Source organism: Vollenhovia emeryi, unplaced genomic scaffold, assembly GCF_000949405.1.
Source record: "Vollenhovia emeryi isolate VEMERY1.0 unplaced genomic scaffold, V.emery_V1.0 DF939246.1, whole genome shotgun sequence".
Lineage (NCBI taxonomy): Eukaryota > Metazoa > Arthropoda > Insecta > Hymenoptera > Formicidae > Vollenhovia > Vollenhovia emeryi.
The window spans coordinates 396,264-411,071 of record NW_011967120.1 but is presented as its reverse complement, the minus strand read 5'-3'; the positions used below and the strand labels follow the sequence as shown (position 1 = coordinate 411,071).

At 38.9% G+C, this 14,808-nt stretch overlaps 1 protein-coding gene across 2 annotated transcripts; it reads left to right on the top strand.

Annotated features, from left to right (window-relative positions):
* Window positions 1-971: 971 nt before the first annotated feature.
* Window positions 972-9,103, top strand: LOC105560001 (AP-3 complex subunit delta-1). 2 transcript variants are annotated; one of them, XM_012008720.1, is made up of 15 exons: window positions 972-1,063; window positions 1,219-1,417; window positions 1,573-1,668; window positions 1,821-1,949; window positions 2,695-3,105; window positions 3,602-3,675; window positions 4,161-4,604; window positions 4,685-4,912; window positions 4,991-5,153; window positions 5,309-5,491; window positions 5,650-6,064; window positions 6,146-6,414; window positions 6,529-7,089; window positions 7,172-7,597; window positions 7,792-9,103. In XM_012008720.1, the coding sequence occupies exons 2-15, from the start codon at window positions 1,322-1,324 to the stop codon at window positions 7,882-7,884; spliced, it is 3,588 nt and encodes a 1,195-aa protein (XP_011864110.1). In that variant the 5' UTR covers window positions 972-1,063; window positions 1,219-1,321; the 3' UTR covers window positions 7,885-9,103. The 2 variants fall into 2 exon arrangements, with proteins under 2 accessions (XP_011864110.1, XP_011864109.1); XM_012008719.1 differs by lacking the exon at window positions 972-1,063 and having other exon boundaries at window positions 1,099-1,417.
* Window positions 9,104-14,808: the final 5,705 nt, after the last annotated feature.

The window sequence follows — 14,808 nt, the reverse complement described above, 5'->3', positions numbered from 1 at the left end:
CGTCCTTACGGAATTTTATGTGTGAAGGCCTTTACCGCGTCCAGTGGGCAGAAGCCATTAGTCAGACTGAATTCACGAATTTTACAACATAACAACAAATGTAATATTAAGGCTGGGTCTACATAGGATGTAGTAAGTCGTGTTGGAAGAAATTGACCAATCACAGTTCATTATTCTCCTTAGGCTGGGTCTACATAGGATGTAGTAAGTCGTGTCGGAAGAAATTGACCAATCACAATTCATTATTCTTCGACCGTAAGGAGAATAATGAACTGTGATTGGTCAATTTCTTCCGACACGACTTACGACATCCAATGTAGACCCAGCCTAAGGAGAATAATAGACTGTGATTGGTCAATTTCTTCCAACACGACTTACTACATCCTATGTAAACCCAGCCTTAAGCCCGTATCAGACTACGGATTGAGATTGGGATTAGATTGAAATTTGACTAATCAGAGTAAAAGTTAAGCCCGTATCAGACTACGGATTGAGATTGGGATTAGATTGAAATTTGACCAATCAGAGTAAAAGTTACTGAACTTGAAATTAGTAAACTTTACTGTGATTGGTTAAATTTCAATCTAATCCCAATCCCAATCCGTAGTCTGATACGGGCTTTACTGAACTTGAGATTAGTAAACTTTACCGTGATTGGTTAAATTTCAATCTAATCCCAATTCCAATCTGTAGTCTGATACGGGCTTTATGTTTACTCAGGGGTGCTTTCGCGACGTAGAGTGAAATGATCCGGATCAAAATGATCCGTGCTATGATTGGTCAAATCTGAAATTTCATTGAATAAAATTTCAATGAGATGCTACGAAATTTCAGATTTGACCAATCATAGCACGGATCATTTTGATCCGGATCATTTTACTCTACGTCGCGAAAGCACCCCGGGTTAGATTCCGCGTCGCGCGCGTCAGAAAGTAGGTTCGTGAGAATCGCATTTCCGGAACAAATTGCGACGGTCGAACGCACTTGATGGAGTTACATACTCAACGGGAGAGGACACACGTCAAGATAGGCCGTGTTTGCCCGCCCTCTTGACATTTCTTAGGTATGATACCCGGAGCAGCTCTCTCCAGCTCTCTCTTTTCCCCCTCCCTCTCTCTCTCTCTCACTCCCTTTTTCTCCGCCAGTCTGTCAAAAAATGTGATTGCGGGACGGCGGATCGCGACTTACGGATTTCGATTAACTGTGATGGCATCGTAGGGCCACGTGCTGTCCGGTCGAGACGTACGGCCGATGCGCCGAGGACGAGAGGGTCCCCTGAGCGGTGTCGCGAGCGTTTAGCAGCCTCCTTTTAAATGCGACCATGGCACTCCGCAAGGTGAAGGGGAACTTCGAGCGGATGTTCGACAAGAACCTGACGGATCTGGTGCGCGGGATCAGGAACAACAAGGAGAACGAGGTGATCCCCGCGTTCGTGCGCGCGCCCCGCGCCGCGGCTTCCCCGCTGCCCGAGATCTCCGCCCGGGAACCTAACCTCACTCCCCTCCCTCTGTCCCGTTTTGCAACGGACCCGTTGAGCGCGAGGGTTACTTTACTCCTCTTTTCTGTAACCAGGCGAAGTACATCGCGCACTGCATCGAGGAGATCAAGCAGGAGTTGCGGCAGGACAATGTGGCGGTCAAAGCCAACGCCGTGGCCAAGCTGACATATGTAAGCCTTCCCGGCATATGTAAGACTTTATTTCGACGCCGACGGTCGACGTGACGCGATTCGTATCGATCGGTTTCGCCGCGAGTTAACTTCATTCAATTTTATTCAATTTGCTCCGAGTATCGACGGCTGATCTGTCCCCGTGTCTTCAGCTCCAGATGTTGGGATACGACATCAGCTGGGCCGGCTTTAACATAATCGAGGTGATGTCGTCGACGAAGTTCACTCACAAGCGAATCGGCTATCTCGCTGCCAGCCAGAGCTTTCACGCGGACACAGAGGTAAAGTTCACGCCGAGTCTCGGATACCTCACAACGGGGAAAGAATTTTCTCTTGAAATTTACTCCGAAAATCATGTAATCCTGGGACAACGTGGTATTTTGAAGATCTTTATGAGAGTTTTTGGAAATTTGGCTAGTAAAATGTATGGTGAAATTTCAAAAAACTTTCATAAAGATCTTTAAAATGCCACGTTGTCCCACGATTACACGATTTTCGGGGCAAATTTCAAGAAAAAATTCCATGTATTTTGAAATTCCTCGAAATACCTTGTTGTCCCACGATTACATGATTACAGGGTAAATTTTGAGAAAAAATTCCGCGTGGATTTTTCAGGTCTGTTTATACTTGGTCAATTTCTGTTTTTATTACAATTTTATTCTCTTAATATTATCTAAATTTTCGTGGCATTTAAAACTCTCATAAAGATCTTTAAAATCCCACGTCCCACGATTACATGATTTTTAGGGTAAATTTCAAGAAAAAATTCCGTGTGTGGATTTTTCAAGCCTGTATATACTTGGTCAATTGTTTTTTATTTCAAGTTTATTCCCTTAGTATTATCTGAATTTTTACTACAAGTTAAATCTGAAATGAAACGCCTCAAGTAAAAAGAGATACAATAAATAATATTCACGTGAAAATTGTGTATATTCATACATGTATGTGTATGGTATGCAATACTCAGCAAATTGCTGAGAAAAATGATTACCTCGTTAATTTACTGATGTTTCTTTTTGCCAACAGCTATTGATGCTAACAACGAATATGATTCGTAAGGATTTAAATAGCCAAAATCAGTACGACGCTGGTTTAGCGCTGAGCGGACTGTCTTGCTTTATAAGTCCGGATTTAGCACGCGACCTGGTTCACGATATAATGACACTGTTGACCTCTACAAAGCCGTACTTGCGCAAGAAAGCGGTTTTGATGATGTATAAAGTATTCCTGCGATTCCCCGAGGCCCTGAGGCCCGCTTTCCCCAGGTTAAAGGAAAAGCTCGAGGATCCCGACAGCGGTGTTCAAAGTGCGGCGGTAAACGTAGTGTGCGAACTGGCCAGAAAGAACCCGAAGAACTATCTGAGCCTAGCCCCCGTTTTCTTTAAGCTGATGACGACTTCCACGAATAATTGGATGCTTATCAAAATTATCAAATTGGTGAGTGTTATCGTTGCTTTAGATTTCTAGGAGACAAGCGGCATCCCTTTTATTTCTTATGGACATAAAATCGTATATTCGTGACTATTTTTCTAATAATATTAAATTTTATGCATACACACCTTTTTCTTGTTGTAAGCTACGTTGACTTTGTTTCTCACACTCAGTTCTCGACTATAACTCTGATCGAGCCAAAGCTGGGTCGGCGACTTACTCAACCATTAATTGATCTGATTTCAAGGTTTTGTGCAATGCTCATTTTTTAAAAATATTATAGTACAATTGTAGGCTTATTTGTAGTAACTGTAATATGTTATATTCGGTAGCAGGTATACGTCAGTATCAGAATGTATTTTGTAGAATCATCATATTGTGTTTTGCATATAGTGCGATTTTATCTTCATTCGTTCATGAAATAAGAATTGAGATACTCCTCCGTATATAAAAAATAATTTAACGAGTACATCTTAGAGGCAACATAACGTTATATTTCCAGTTTGGAGCGTTGACACCTCTAGAACCTAGGCTTGGCAGAAAGCTAATAGAACCCCTTACCAATTTGATACACAGGTATTTTACTCTAAAGTATCTATTAATTATCGCGCCTGTAAAGTTCATCATTGCTCGTCCAGAGCGCTTTTCACTACGACCCGGTTTCACCGACGTCGCTCAACTTCAAGCTTAGCTTCATTCGTTTTTTGTCTCTTTCCAACTGTTACTCTAGAAAGAGACGAACGTGAATTAAACTAAGATTAAAGTTAAACAACGTTTGGTGAAACCGGGCCCAAGGGACACAAGTGACACATTACGACACAGTGGCTCACACCATCCTTGTTGTTTGCCGTGGCTGTTAATGTTAAACAGTGAAACGATTCACCGTGTTGCGCCGTATCAATCGTGTCTCTTGTTGGAAAGCGCCCCTAGTTTTACATCGCTTAGCTCCGTCTAACTCATTTATGTAGCGCGCGTAGTGTTTTATTAATGTATTCCTTTTACGACTGCGAATAAATCCCATTCTCCGTTATAATTTACAACATAATTCCAATCGTTTCTAGTACATCCGCGATGTCCCTATTGTACGAATGCATCAATACGGTAATCGCTGTATTGATTTCTATATCGTCCGGCATGCCGAGCCACTCCGATTCGATACAGCTGTGCGTTCAGAAATTGAGAATATTAATAGAGGACTCCGACCAAAACCTGAAGTATCTGGGATTGCTGGCGATGTCGAAAATATTGAGGAATCACCCGAAGAGCGTGCAATCGCACAAGGATCTAATTATGCAGTGTCTTGACGATAAAGACGAAACTATAAGACTGCGTGCCTTGGATTTGTTGTACGGAATGGTTTCCAAGAAGAACCTAATGGAGATAGTTAAGAAGCTGATGGTGCATATGGACAAAGCCGAAGGCACTATGTATCGCGACGAATTGCTCTCGAAGATTATTCAAATTTGCTCACAGAATAACTATCACTTCATTACCTACTTTGAGTGGTAAATATAAGATTTCTTTTTCTTTCCATATAAATCCATTCTCCAGAACGGATTATAGAAAATTTCGTACACGCTCGTAGGTACATATCTGTATTGGTGGAACTTACGCGAATGGAAGGCACCAAGCACGGACCATTAGTAGCAACTCAATTACTTGATGTTACAATTCGTGTACAAGCTATCCGAAAATATGCGGTTCAACAATGTGCCTTACTGCTTGAGAATTCATATCTTTTAACCGGCCAGCCGAGGGCAACGATGTCCGAGGTCTTATATGCAGCAGCATGGATTTGTGGAGAATTCTCTAGGTAATAAGAATTTCTTATGCGGCATTGTTAATCTAATTAATGTAGGATGGTATATTCAATGATCTGTTACATCAATAGTGAATTAGAAGATCCTTTAGCAACATTGCAGTCTCTGTTGCGATCGCAAGCTTCTAGTTTGCCAGGACATATACAGGCTGTTTATGTTCATAATATATTAAAACTGGCTGCATCGACATTCGCCAAAGCAGAGAAAGAGGAAAATACTGAAACTATGGAAAAGGTAAAACATAAAAATAATCAATTATTGTTATACAATAATAATGAAACTTTATGGCACAGCAGAGCGTGCATGTAGATCGAGATATTTTAAAATAAATATTTTTGCATTAAATTAAAGTGAAATCTCTAGGTCTAATATTAGATTTCACTTTACAGATTTGTGGACTGAAGGACAAAATAGCAACTTTTGTCTGTAGCGGCGATCTGGAAGTTCAGGAAAGATCAAGTTCCGCGTTAGTACTACTTGAATGTTTAAAAGAAAATCCTGGTCTTGCACAGGAATTAATAAAGACTTTCGAAGGTGAACTTAATCCGGTTGCGCCAAAGGCTCAAAGAAAAGTAAGTGTCAATTAGTAGTGTCGTGTATATGTGTATTAGCTACTTAAACATATTATTTTGTTAAATTAAGAGTAAAAATATATATATATATTAGCTGACATATGTGTGATGCAAATTATTTATAAGTTTTGTCATAAAAATTTCATGGTATCTTTCAGGTTCCAATACCTGAGAATTTAGATTTGGATTCCTGGATCAACGATCCACCTTCGGAGAGCTCGGACTCGGAGGATTTAGATATGAATGATATTTTTATTAAGACGGAAAAACCGACTAATTCATTTTCCAAACGGGATTTAAGCGAACCGTCCCTGGAAGAGCTTGAGAGGAGACGTGAAGCGAGGAAACTAGAACAGGAAAATAACCCACATTATTTGAAAGGCTCATTTAAGACTCCTACATCATATCATAATTCATCAAACGTATACGAAGACTTTGAAAACATTCCTGTCGCGGAATTGGACATCCCAATTTCTTTAAAGATTTCTAACTCGCACAGATGTCGCAATGTAGATAGCAGCAACAAAAGACATAAAAAGCACGAAAAGAAGAAGAAATCGAAGAAAAATAAAAGTAATTGTTGCGTATACGGATCGTACATTATATTAGGCATGCTGTTAGACATTTGAGATTCTTAACATTGAATGCTTTCAGATAAGAAATCTGCGTCCGAAGAGGATGAAAAGGATGATAGCTTACCATTGCAAGTAGTAAATACTGGAATTGGGGAGCTACCTCCGGGCGCACAGATAAGTGATAGTGATGAGTATGATTTGGTAGATGCAAATGATCCACATAGAGCATTGAATATCGATTTGGACATGCCTTTACGAGAAGATGAAAGATTGCCTGTCTTAGAACATAGAGTTATTGAAAATGCAATAACGAAGAAAGTTGAAGAAAAGGAAAATAAAAAGGAAAAGGTAAGTTTGACTTTATATCAGTATATAAGTGATGTAACATAATTTGAATTTATTTATAATTCATTCACATATTTTAAAAGGTGTTTTTCAATAATTTGCTCTCTGTATTGATAGGGTCGTAAGAAATCTAAAAGAAAAGTCAAGAATGTCGTGGAAAACAAGGTAAATGACGAAAAGGAGTCATCTGACTTGTGGTTGGAAACTAGTTCATCCCCTGAGAAAGTGCAATCTCCTGCAATAGGAGAATACATAGAAGTATCCAGTGAATCACAGAAAGATGGCAAACGTAAGAAGTCGAAGAGTCAAAACAGACATAAGAAATCCAACGAAGAAGACGCGAAACATAGAAAATCAAAAAAGTCGAAAAGTAAGAAGGAGAATAAGTCGTTGGATTATGAGGAAACAGCTGGGATATCTACTCCGTCGAAAGAGATATTACCAGAATTAAAAAACGATATTATGAATTCCGAATATAATGCAATTACTGTACAGCAAGACCCCTACGAAGAATTAGCGAAAAATAAAGTCATTTCCATGAGGTACGAGCTGAGACAAATCCCCCATGACTCAAGTAAAGTTATCGTATCAATTTGCATTACAAATATAAGTCAGCCGCTTGTAAAAGAATTAGTATTTGACGTTCCAGACACATCATCACTCAAATTAGTTAGGAATGTAAGTCAATGCTCACTTGAATATTTGAAGCTTGCGCTTTAATTTGCAAAAATTTACATTGTATTATTTCGTGTTCTCGCAGACTGGAGACGAATTTGGAATAAAACTGCCGTTCCAACTGCCTCTGCAATCTAGTAAAGAAACTGAGTTCATCGTTCTAATCTCAGACGTGACGTTTGCTCAGAGACTGAGGGGTACGCTGACATACATGTACGAAGGTGCAGAAGGCACGCAACAAGAGAAGCTCGACTTCACCGTGCCCTTGTCATGTAGCAATTTCATGGTCGGGCATCTCTCTCACAAGGACATACTTACGGAACTTCTCAAAAGTGGTCAATTAGTGTCTAAGATTAGAAGAGAAATAACTCCTTCTAAGGACTTTGATGCGGTTCTAAATGATATCTGCCGCAAGTGCAATCTCACACTCGTAGAACAAATTGACGATACCGCATCTTTATATGGACATTCTCTGAAGGGACATCATGTGTGCCTTTTGTTAAAATATAACGTAAGTCAAATTGTGTCGATTTACTTTACAGTAAATAATTTGATGAAAATTTAAAAATTTAATCGACGTAGCGTCAAGTCAAAATATGCATCTCAATATTTTACGTTTGCGTTAATTTAACCTGCATAAAGATAAAAAATTTTTAAGCTTAGTGGAACACGTATATCAGACTTCGACGGCTTCCTATGTTACAGAGAGTGACGGAAAATCTAGTAATTGAAGGCAAAGGTGACAATAACTCATTACTGTCGGGAATTGGAGAGGAGATCTTGAGGATCCTGACATAATGCTGAACGAGTGTCTATATTTTGCAATTATTGATTCCTATTACGCATCGCAGTTATGTTGAACATACACTGGGCGGAGGAATACTTTGATTGTGTCCACTATACATGAAATACAGATATATAGCAGCTATAGCGTATCTGCGGACTCATTAAATATTTTCGGAAAGGATCTTACCTAAACTTCACGTGTAATCTAGATCATAAAGTTTGTTAAATATCTAAGAGATATACATACATATATATATACATATATACATACACATACATATTATATACATGCAAGATACATATACATGTACACACACACACACAGATACAGAATAAACACGCGCGTAGGTACATTTCTATATGTGTGAGTTTCGTAAAGTTTCGTAAAGAAACTGCGAGAAGAGGGGAAAGGGGGAATTTATTGCCAAGAATTGAAGACACTGGAACAAAAGTAGATTAATGTTTCTATATAGGATTTAAGTCTGGCATGGCACTGATGTGCAATAAATATAGAATCGTAAATATTTAAGTTATCCTTTAAGATAATTATCCACTTTTAGCTAACTTGTTGAAATACATCGATATCTTCCAAAAACTTGTGTAAATTACTACACTTTCTTATCTTTACAATGTTGCATTTACTACATGGCATGTAATAATCGAAATAGCATACGAATAAAGACTAAGCAGTTCTTTGTACAGTACGGAAATAAATGTTGCGATAGAAACGATTGGACTCTACTTTCACGTTCAATGCCTTCAATTTTTGCGCCTAATTGAGATGATAATATTCCACTGCTATTGTTGAGATCTTTATTATTTTGTAAAATATATAAAATATTATATTGCGATGTTGCGTCCGATCTTTGTAAACATGGATTAACGAGCATTAATTGGTAAGCGTATTGTGTATGCGACGCTTCTATAATGTCAATAATAAGACAAGAGATTACGTGAATTTAAAATTAAATAACTCGTATGTACACACACACACACATATATATACACAGGCACATGATCCATGTATGCATAATCGTGCGGAAAAAATATGCCCCTGTGTTATTTTGCAATGGACTTTGATTGCATCAAGTTTCATATCTATTTGCCTTTCTTTTAATACCTTCTGCTTTCTCTTGTTTTGAGATATATAAAGATTTTTATATTTGAACTTAAATTTTAGATTTTTTTATGTTAACTCGCTAACATCTAGCTATTAAACGTGTGCCAAAAATTGGTTAGAGCTTTCAATAACCAGGACAATCCTTTTACTCCTAAAGCGACGTTGACTCTTGTGCAATAACCTTTGAATATCTGATTATACAGTCGTACAATAATAATTTCCCTTCGTAGATACGAGGTATGCGACATACATCACAATAGACGCAAATAAACGTCCTTAATTTTCAACTTCGTATTTTATACGCATTGCCATTGCGGGAAAAATAGCCGATATCTTCTTTTTAAGTACACAATTCATATGAGACACGTAGCGTGTGAGCGTACATGTTGACCATGACATATTCTATTATATTATAAATTACACGCCGCAAAATTAAGGTCGGTATTATTTTATCATAATCGCGCGTTTATCGAGTCGTATCTCTCGCGCGCGCAAATGTGAATGACCGTGTAATAAAATTATAGGGTAAAGCGGAGCTGCTTGACTCGACTTTAAGAAAAATTCGGATAAAAAATTTCAAGGCAAAAAGCCGTTTTCTGAAAACTTAAAAAGTTCCTCCTGTCATAATTTTTATCACATATTTTCTTTAATCGAGTCAAACAGCGCCGCCTTTTCCTACTTGGTACTATAAACATTGCAGTGATTTACAACTCGAAAGTACGGACTCGATCGAGTCTCTCGCGAGATAAACGTGAGTTTCCGCGAGGATACGACCTGCGTGCTCGCGTAACGAGCCGGCCCAGGATTTTGGTACCACGAAGGTACAATTAATGCCCGGTTTCACCAACATTGTTTAACTTTAAACGTAGCTCAATTCGTTCTTGAACTGTTACTTTAGAAAGAGACAAACATGAATTAAACCAAGATTAAAGTTAAGCGACGTTTGGTGAAACTGGGCCTAAGGCCCGGTTTCACCAACGTTGTTTAACTTTAAGCTTAGCTTCATTCGTTCCTTGTCTCTTTCAAACTGTTACTTTAGAAAGAAACAAACGTAAATTAAACCAAGAATACAGTTAAACGTTTGGTGAAACTGGGTCTAAGGCCCGGTTTCAGCAACGTTGTTTAACTTTAAGCTTAGCTTCATTCGTTCCTTGTCTCTTTCAAACTGTTACTTTAGAAAGAAACAAACGTAAATTAAACCAAGAATAAAGTTAAACGTTTGGTGAAACCGGGCCTTAGGCCCAGTTTCACCAACGTCGCTTAACTTTAAGCTTAGGTCAATTCGTTCTTTGTCTCTCTCTCTAACTGTTAATTTAGAAAGAGACAAACACGAATTAAACCAAGCTCAAAGTTATACGACGTTGGTGAAACTGGGCCTTAGAGACCCCGATGTAAATTCCTTCGCGGCGCGCGCCGCGAATCGCCGCGTCCTTTCCGCGACACATCCAGGTCGGAAACGGAGACGAGAGCGCCTTTCGCAACGCGCGGCGTTCCGGTGAGTGATTTTTTATTTATACGCGACGATCAACCGCGCCTTCGGGGACAACGCTTGGTCTGGAAGGTGAGCCACGGAGAACTGCAAGGACGTCCGTGATTCAGCCGGAATCATCGACCTCCCGCGACTCCCACGCGAGACGACCTCACGGCCGCGCGCGGCGTCGCGTCGTGCCCTCTCAAACGGACCCGTTGTTCTTGCCCAGGTACGGCGCCGATACCGAAGGCGACGTCGCTCAATTTAGGTCGAAAAACGTGCGATCGTCTGATCTCAACGTCTGCGCAAACATTTCGCGGAACGCCTCCGCGGTGTTAATTGATTCATCCAGATTCCAGAGGCATTCCGGAGTGTTTGACATAACGCATACCTTGCGCGCGACGTGTCCACGCCCCACGTGGGAGCCACGCGAGAACGCGGCGTACTTTTCCGCGCGTTTCCGTTCATCTCCTTCACGGAGAGACCGATATGGTTGTCGCATGTCTAATTAGGGTGGGCCACAACCCCAATAAATGGTAATATTTGGGACAGTTATATATCTTTGTACGATAAATGGTGGAGACAACTATATGCGTTTCGTGCAGCAAACTTCGTGAATGTTGCAACACAAAACAATGTAGATGCCCCTACTGTTTATACACTGATAAAAAAATATCTTAATCCAAAAAAATATTACTTTACTCAAGAAAATTATTCATTAGGTGGCTCCTAATAGCTTATTAACTTAACAACAAAATAATAGCTATCCATATTTTACAACTGAAATTTAATTGCCATATGCAGGTTTTAGCTACGGCAGCTACATATTTCTTTCCGTGCAGTGGTGAGAAAACTTTTATTATCAAAAAGTGTACAAATCTGAATTTATAAGTATTTCAATTCTCTGGAAGTAATGTATTGAATCACCTCCCCCCCCTCGCCCGGAACAAATCTTGCGGATGCCCTTGTTTGTGCGTCACATATTTCTATCATTGTGATTAATGCAAAGCGAAAGACGTCGAGATAATGAGATATCGGTTTGCAGCCGAGAGATTATCGTTTCAGCGAATAAATTCTTCTCCACGGCTTATCGGATAAAATATGAGTAATACCAGCAGAAACAGAATACCACTCCCGTTTCTCACATTTTTTCTCAAATATGCTCGCGCAGGCGGAAAAAAAGCAGAGGAGGAAAAATAAATTAAGTGGCCGTTATTGGCATCCCAGTCACGTTTCATTCGGATGAGCATGCATGTTTTTTAAGATTTGGTATCTCGATTCGGAATGTCGAGCTGTCGGACTGACGCGTTATGACTTATCGGCGAGCTGATCGAGAGTCCTTCGTCGTTTCTGCAGGTTTGTTCTTATTTAAAAGCGCACAAGGAGAGAACTCCCGTTCTCCGAGGTACGACCGCGAGACGAAATTACGACATTTACGTAAAAAGAGACTACCGAAGTACGTAAAGGAAGACCTTAGCTGACGTGTATCTTGCTATCGTTACACGCTATCGGCACTTGAGAGATAAAAAGTGCTGCGATATCGATTCCTGAAAGCATCAGTGTCTCATTTTGCGGGATTTGCATTGTCGTCGCTGAAACGCGGTGAGCGAATCGCCGCAAAGTACCTTCGTTTCGAAATTTCAACGCTAAGTTTCATTAGCCTAGCGGAAAAAATTTCTATAAATAACTACAAAAAATTGACTTGAAATAGAAATTTGTAAGGTGCAGTGGGGTAAATCCGTACACGGGGCAAATCCGCACTAGGCCCTTATTTATTCGAATATACGTTGCATTGTACCAACTGTAAGGTAGAAATCTTCCTTTGGTTAGTATTCAATGATCAACATAGGTGGCCGCCATGTATTCTGTGATTCCCCCGTTTAACTCGTTCGAGAAAGTTCATGGTGTTTCCATAATAATTCCTTTTGCCCCATAATATAAGGAAATAAGATTCAATAATTTTTAAACAGGTATAGGTGCAGTTTTGCCCCAGTTTCGGGGCAAGTCCGCCCTAGCAGCACTGTTTTTAATTTATTAAGAAAATCATAAGTTTCAGAAGTTATTTTTAATCCAAATTAATGCAACTTAAAGAATAAACCATGCGCTAAATAAAAACACAAAGATTATTAGGTTTTAGTGGAATAGATAGAAAATACATCAGTTTAAAGTAAACTTTACAATTTCTGGGTCGGTTTTACCCCACTCCAACTTATATCTTTGTTGAAACATTAATTTTTTTGTAAAAATACGAAACAGTACCACAAATTACAATATTCTCAAATCAGGAAATTATTGCAAGTAGAATTTCATAAAAATGTACAATTTTGTAAAAATTAGTGCAAAACTTTGCTAGTTTAAAAAATTTGAGAAACAAAATCTTAAAGAATTAAAACATCTGCTTGCTTGTAGAATATTACAAAAATTAACAAAAGTGTTCCAATTCTAGCATTTTCATGTTGATTTTTATAATACTTTTTAAATTTACGTAGAATTTCTTAGATTCTGGCAGTTATATTTAATTTTTTTTGTAGAATTTTGTAGAATTATTTCTGGCAGAGTACCCTGGTGAAAGTTTTTCTCGGAACTTTTATATGAATTGGTACACTTTTTCAGAAATACTGAGAAAGTCCACTTCTTTTCTTGGAATTTTTCATTTATTTGGATATTCTGAAATATTCTATTTCTAAGATTTCTCATTCATAATTTCTGAAAAATACTTAGAAATCTTTGTCAAATCTTATAAGATTACGGCTGAAATTATAGACTGAGAAATCTCGAAATATTTCAGAATTCATACACGTGAAAATTGAAAAAAAAATACAAACTTTCTCGGCATTTTTGATAAGTGTACCAATTTGTATAAAAAATCTGAAAAATTTTCTAAAAAATTATATAAAAAGAATCAGACGAGAAATTCTGAGAAAATTTTTCACCGGGGTGGAGGTCGATTTATTTGTATGCATTCGCGTATTTCTGCCCCCTCGTTTCGCTTCTAAATCGGGAATGCGAAGAACGGGAGCGCCTTTATGAAAAATTGAAGAGTAGTACGCGGATGTGCATGCAGAATATTTGTCTTCTGCCGTAACAGCAGAGCTACGTCAACGTAGATTGATGATTGCCACGTAACTCGGATTAATATTTAGATGCGCGCCGGATGCGAAACGGAGGTAAAAACCGATCGTTTATTTATTCGCGGAGCAGAACGTGGGAACGTGTGTTTGCGAGAGAAGTTGTTTGGCGAGGCGAAACGTAATCTTATTTCTTTCGCAAAAATTTTTATCTCGATTTACCAACTCCGCTTCTGACCGAATGAAGATTAGCGATACTTATCGTAGGCCACGATAAAAGTTGAGTTCTTTTAAGGCAGCAAAGGAATTATCGATATCTCCAAGTAATTTGAAATAAACATTATCACTGCAATGAAAATGTTGTAAGTCCTCGAGATTTAAACTTCATTAAATCGTATCCGTCGATGACGTACGGGAGAAAAATTGACAGTCGTTAAATCGCTAATCATTTAAAGATAATCGCGAAATCAACGACCCTCATATTTTTACACATTTAACGTACCATGAAAATGTCTCTGTATTTTTACATCTAGCTGCTTCGAGGAGAAATCCTTCAAAATTTTTTCTACACAAACGTAAAACAGGCGAGACTAATACAGGACAAGTGCGCGCAATATCCTTGTGCGCAGCTTCATAAGCCTCATTCGCGTTGCTACGATTGAAATGGATTTTCTCCGCTCTTTCGAAAGCTTTCAAGGGCTTGAGAAAATAGAGAAGCGCCGCTAACGCGCCATAATCAATCTGTCAAGCGAGCGCGGAAGTGTCGCGCTTAAGCTAATATTACATTTGTCACGCGATAAGCTTTCCAAGCGTGTCGATTGGCCGCGGAATAGATAATTTCTAGACTCGAGAACTTTTCCATACTGTGGCCAATCGACACGCTTGAAAAATTTGTCGTACGACAGATGTAATATTAGCCCAAGGGCCTGAGCAGAATGGCTGTCTTGTACTCTTAAGACATAAGACAGTTATTGTGCATTATTTCAAGATAAAGGCTTAAAACCGAGTGGGAAACCGCTGATCAAAATCTTGTACACCAATGCCCACTAATGTCCAGCGGGCATTACTTTATCTTATTATTCCTTACTTACACCTATGCCCGGTCCTAAACGGCCTCTTCATTTTCCAATTGATTTTATATCTTAAGGACCTAAGTTAAAATTGTAGTATTTATCTTATTATCTTATTTTATCTTTATAATGTCCCGGCAAGGCCTAATGCCCAAACTAATGTCCAAAAAATGCCTAATAATGTCTACACGGGAAGCTACCGTAGTT

Excerpts from the sequence above, each read along its gene's own strand:
- LOC105560001 (XM_012008720.1), top strand. The coding sequence starts at position 1,322 with ATGGCACTCCGCAAGGTGAAGGGGAACTTCGAGCGGATGTTCGACAAG. Across the intron at positions 3,676-4,160 it reads CTTACCAATTTGATACACAG|TACATCCGCGATGTCCCTAT; the intron begins GTATTTTACTCT and ends AATCGTTTCTAG. Across the intron at positions 7,598-7,791 it reads GCCTTTTGTTAAAATATAAC|AGAGTGACGGAAAATCTAGT; the intron begins GTAAGTCAAATT and ends CCTATGTTACAG.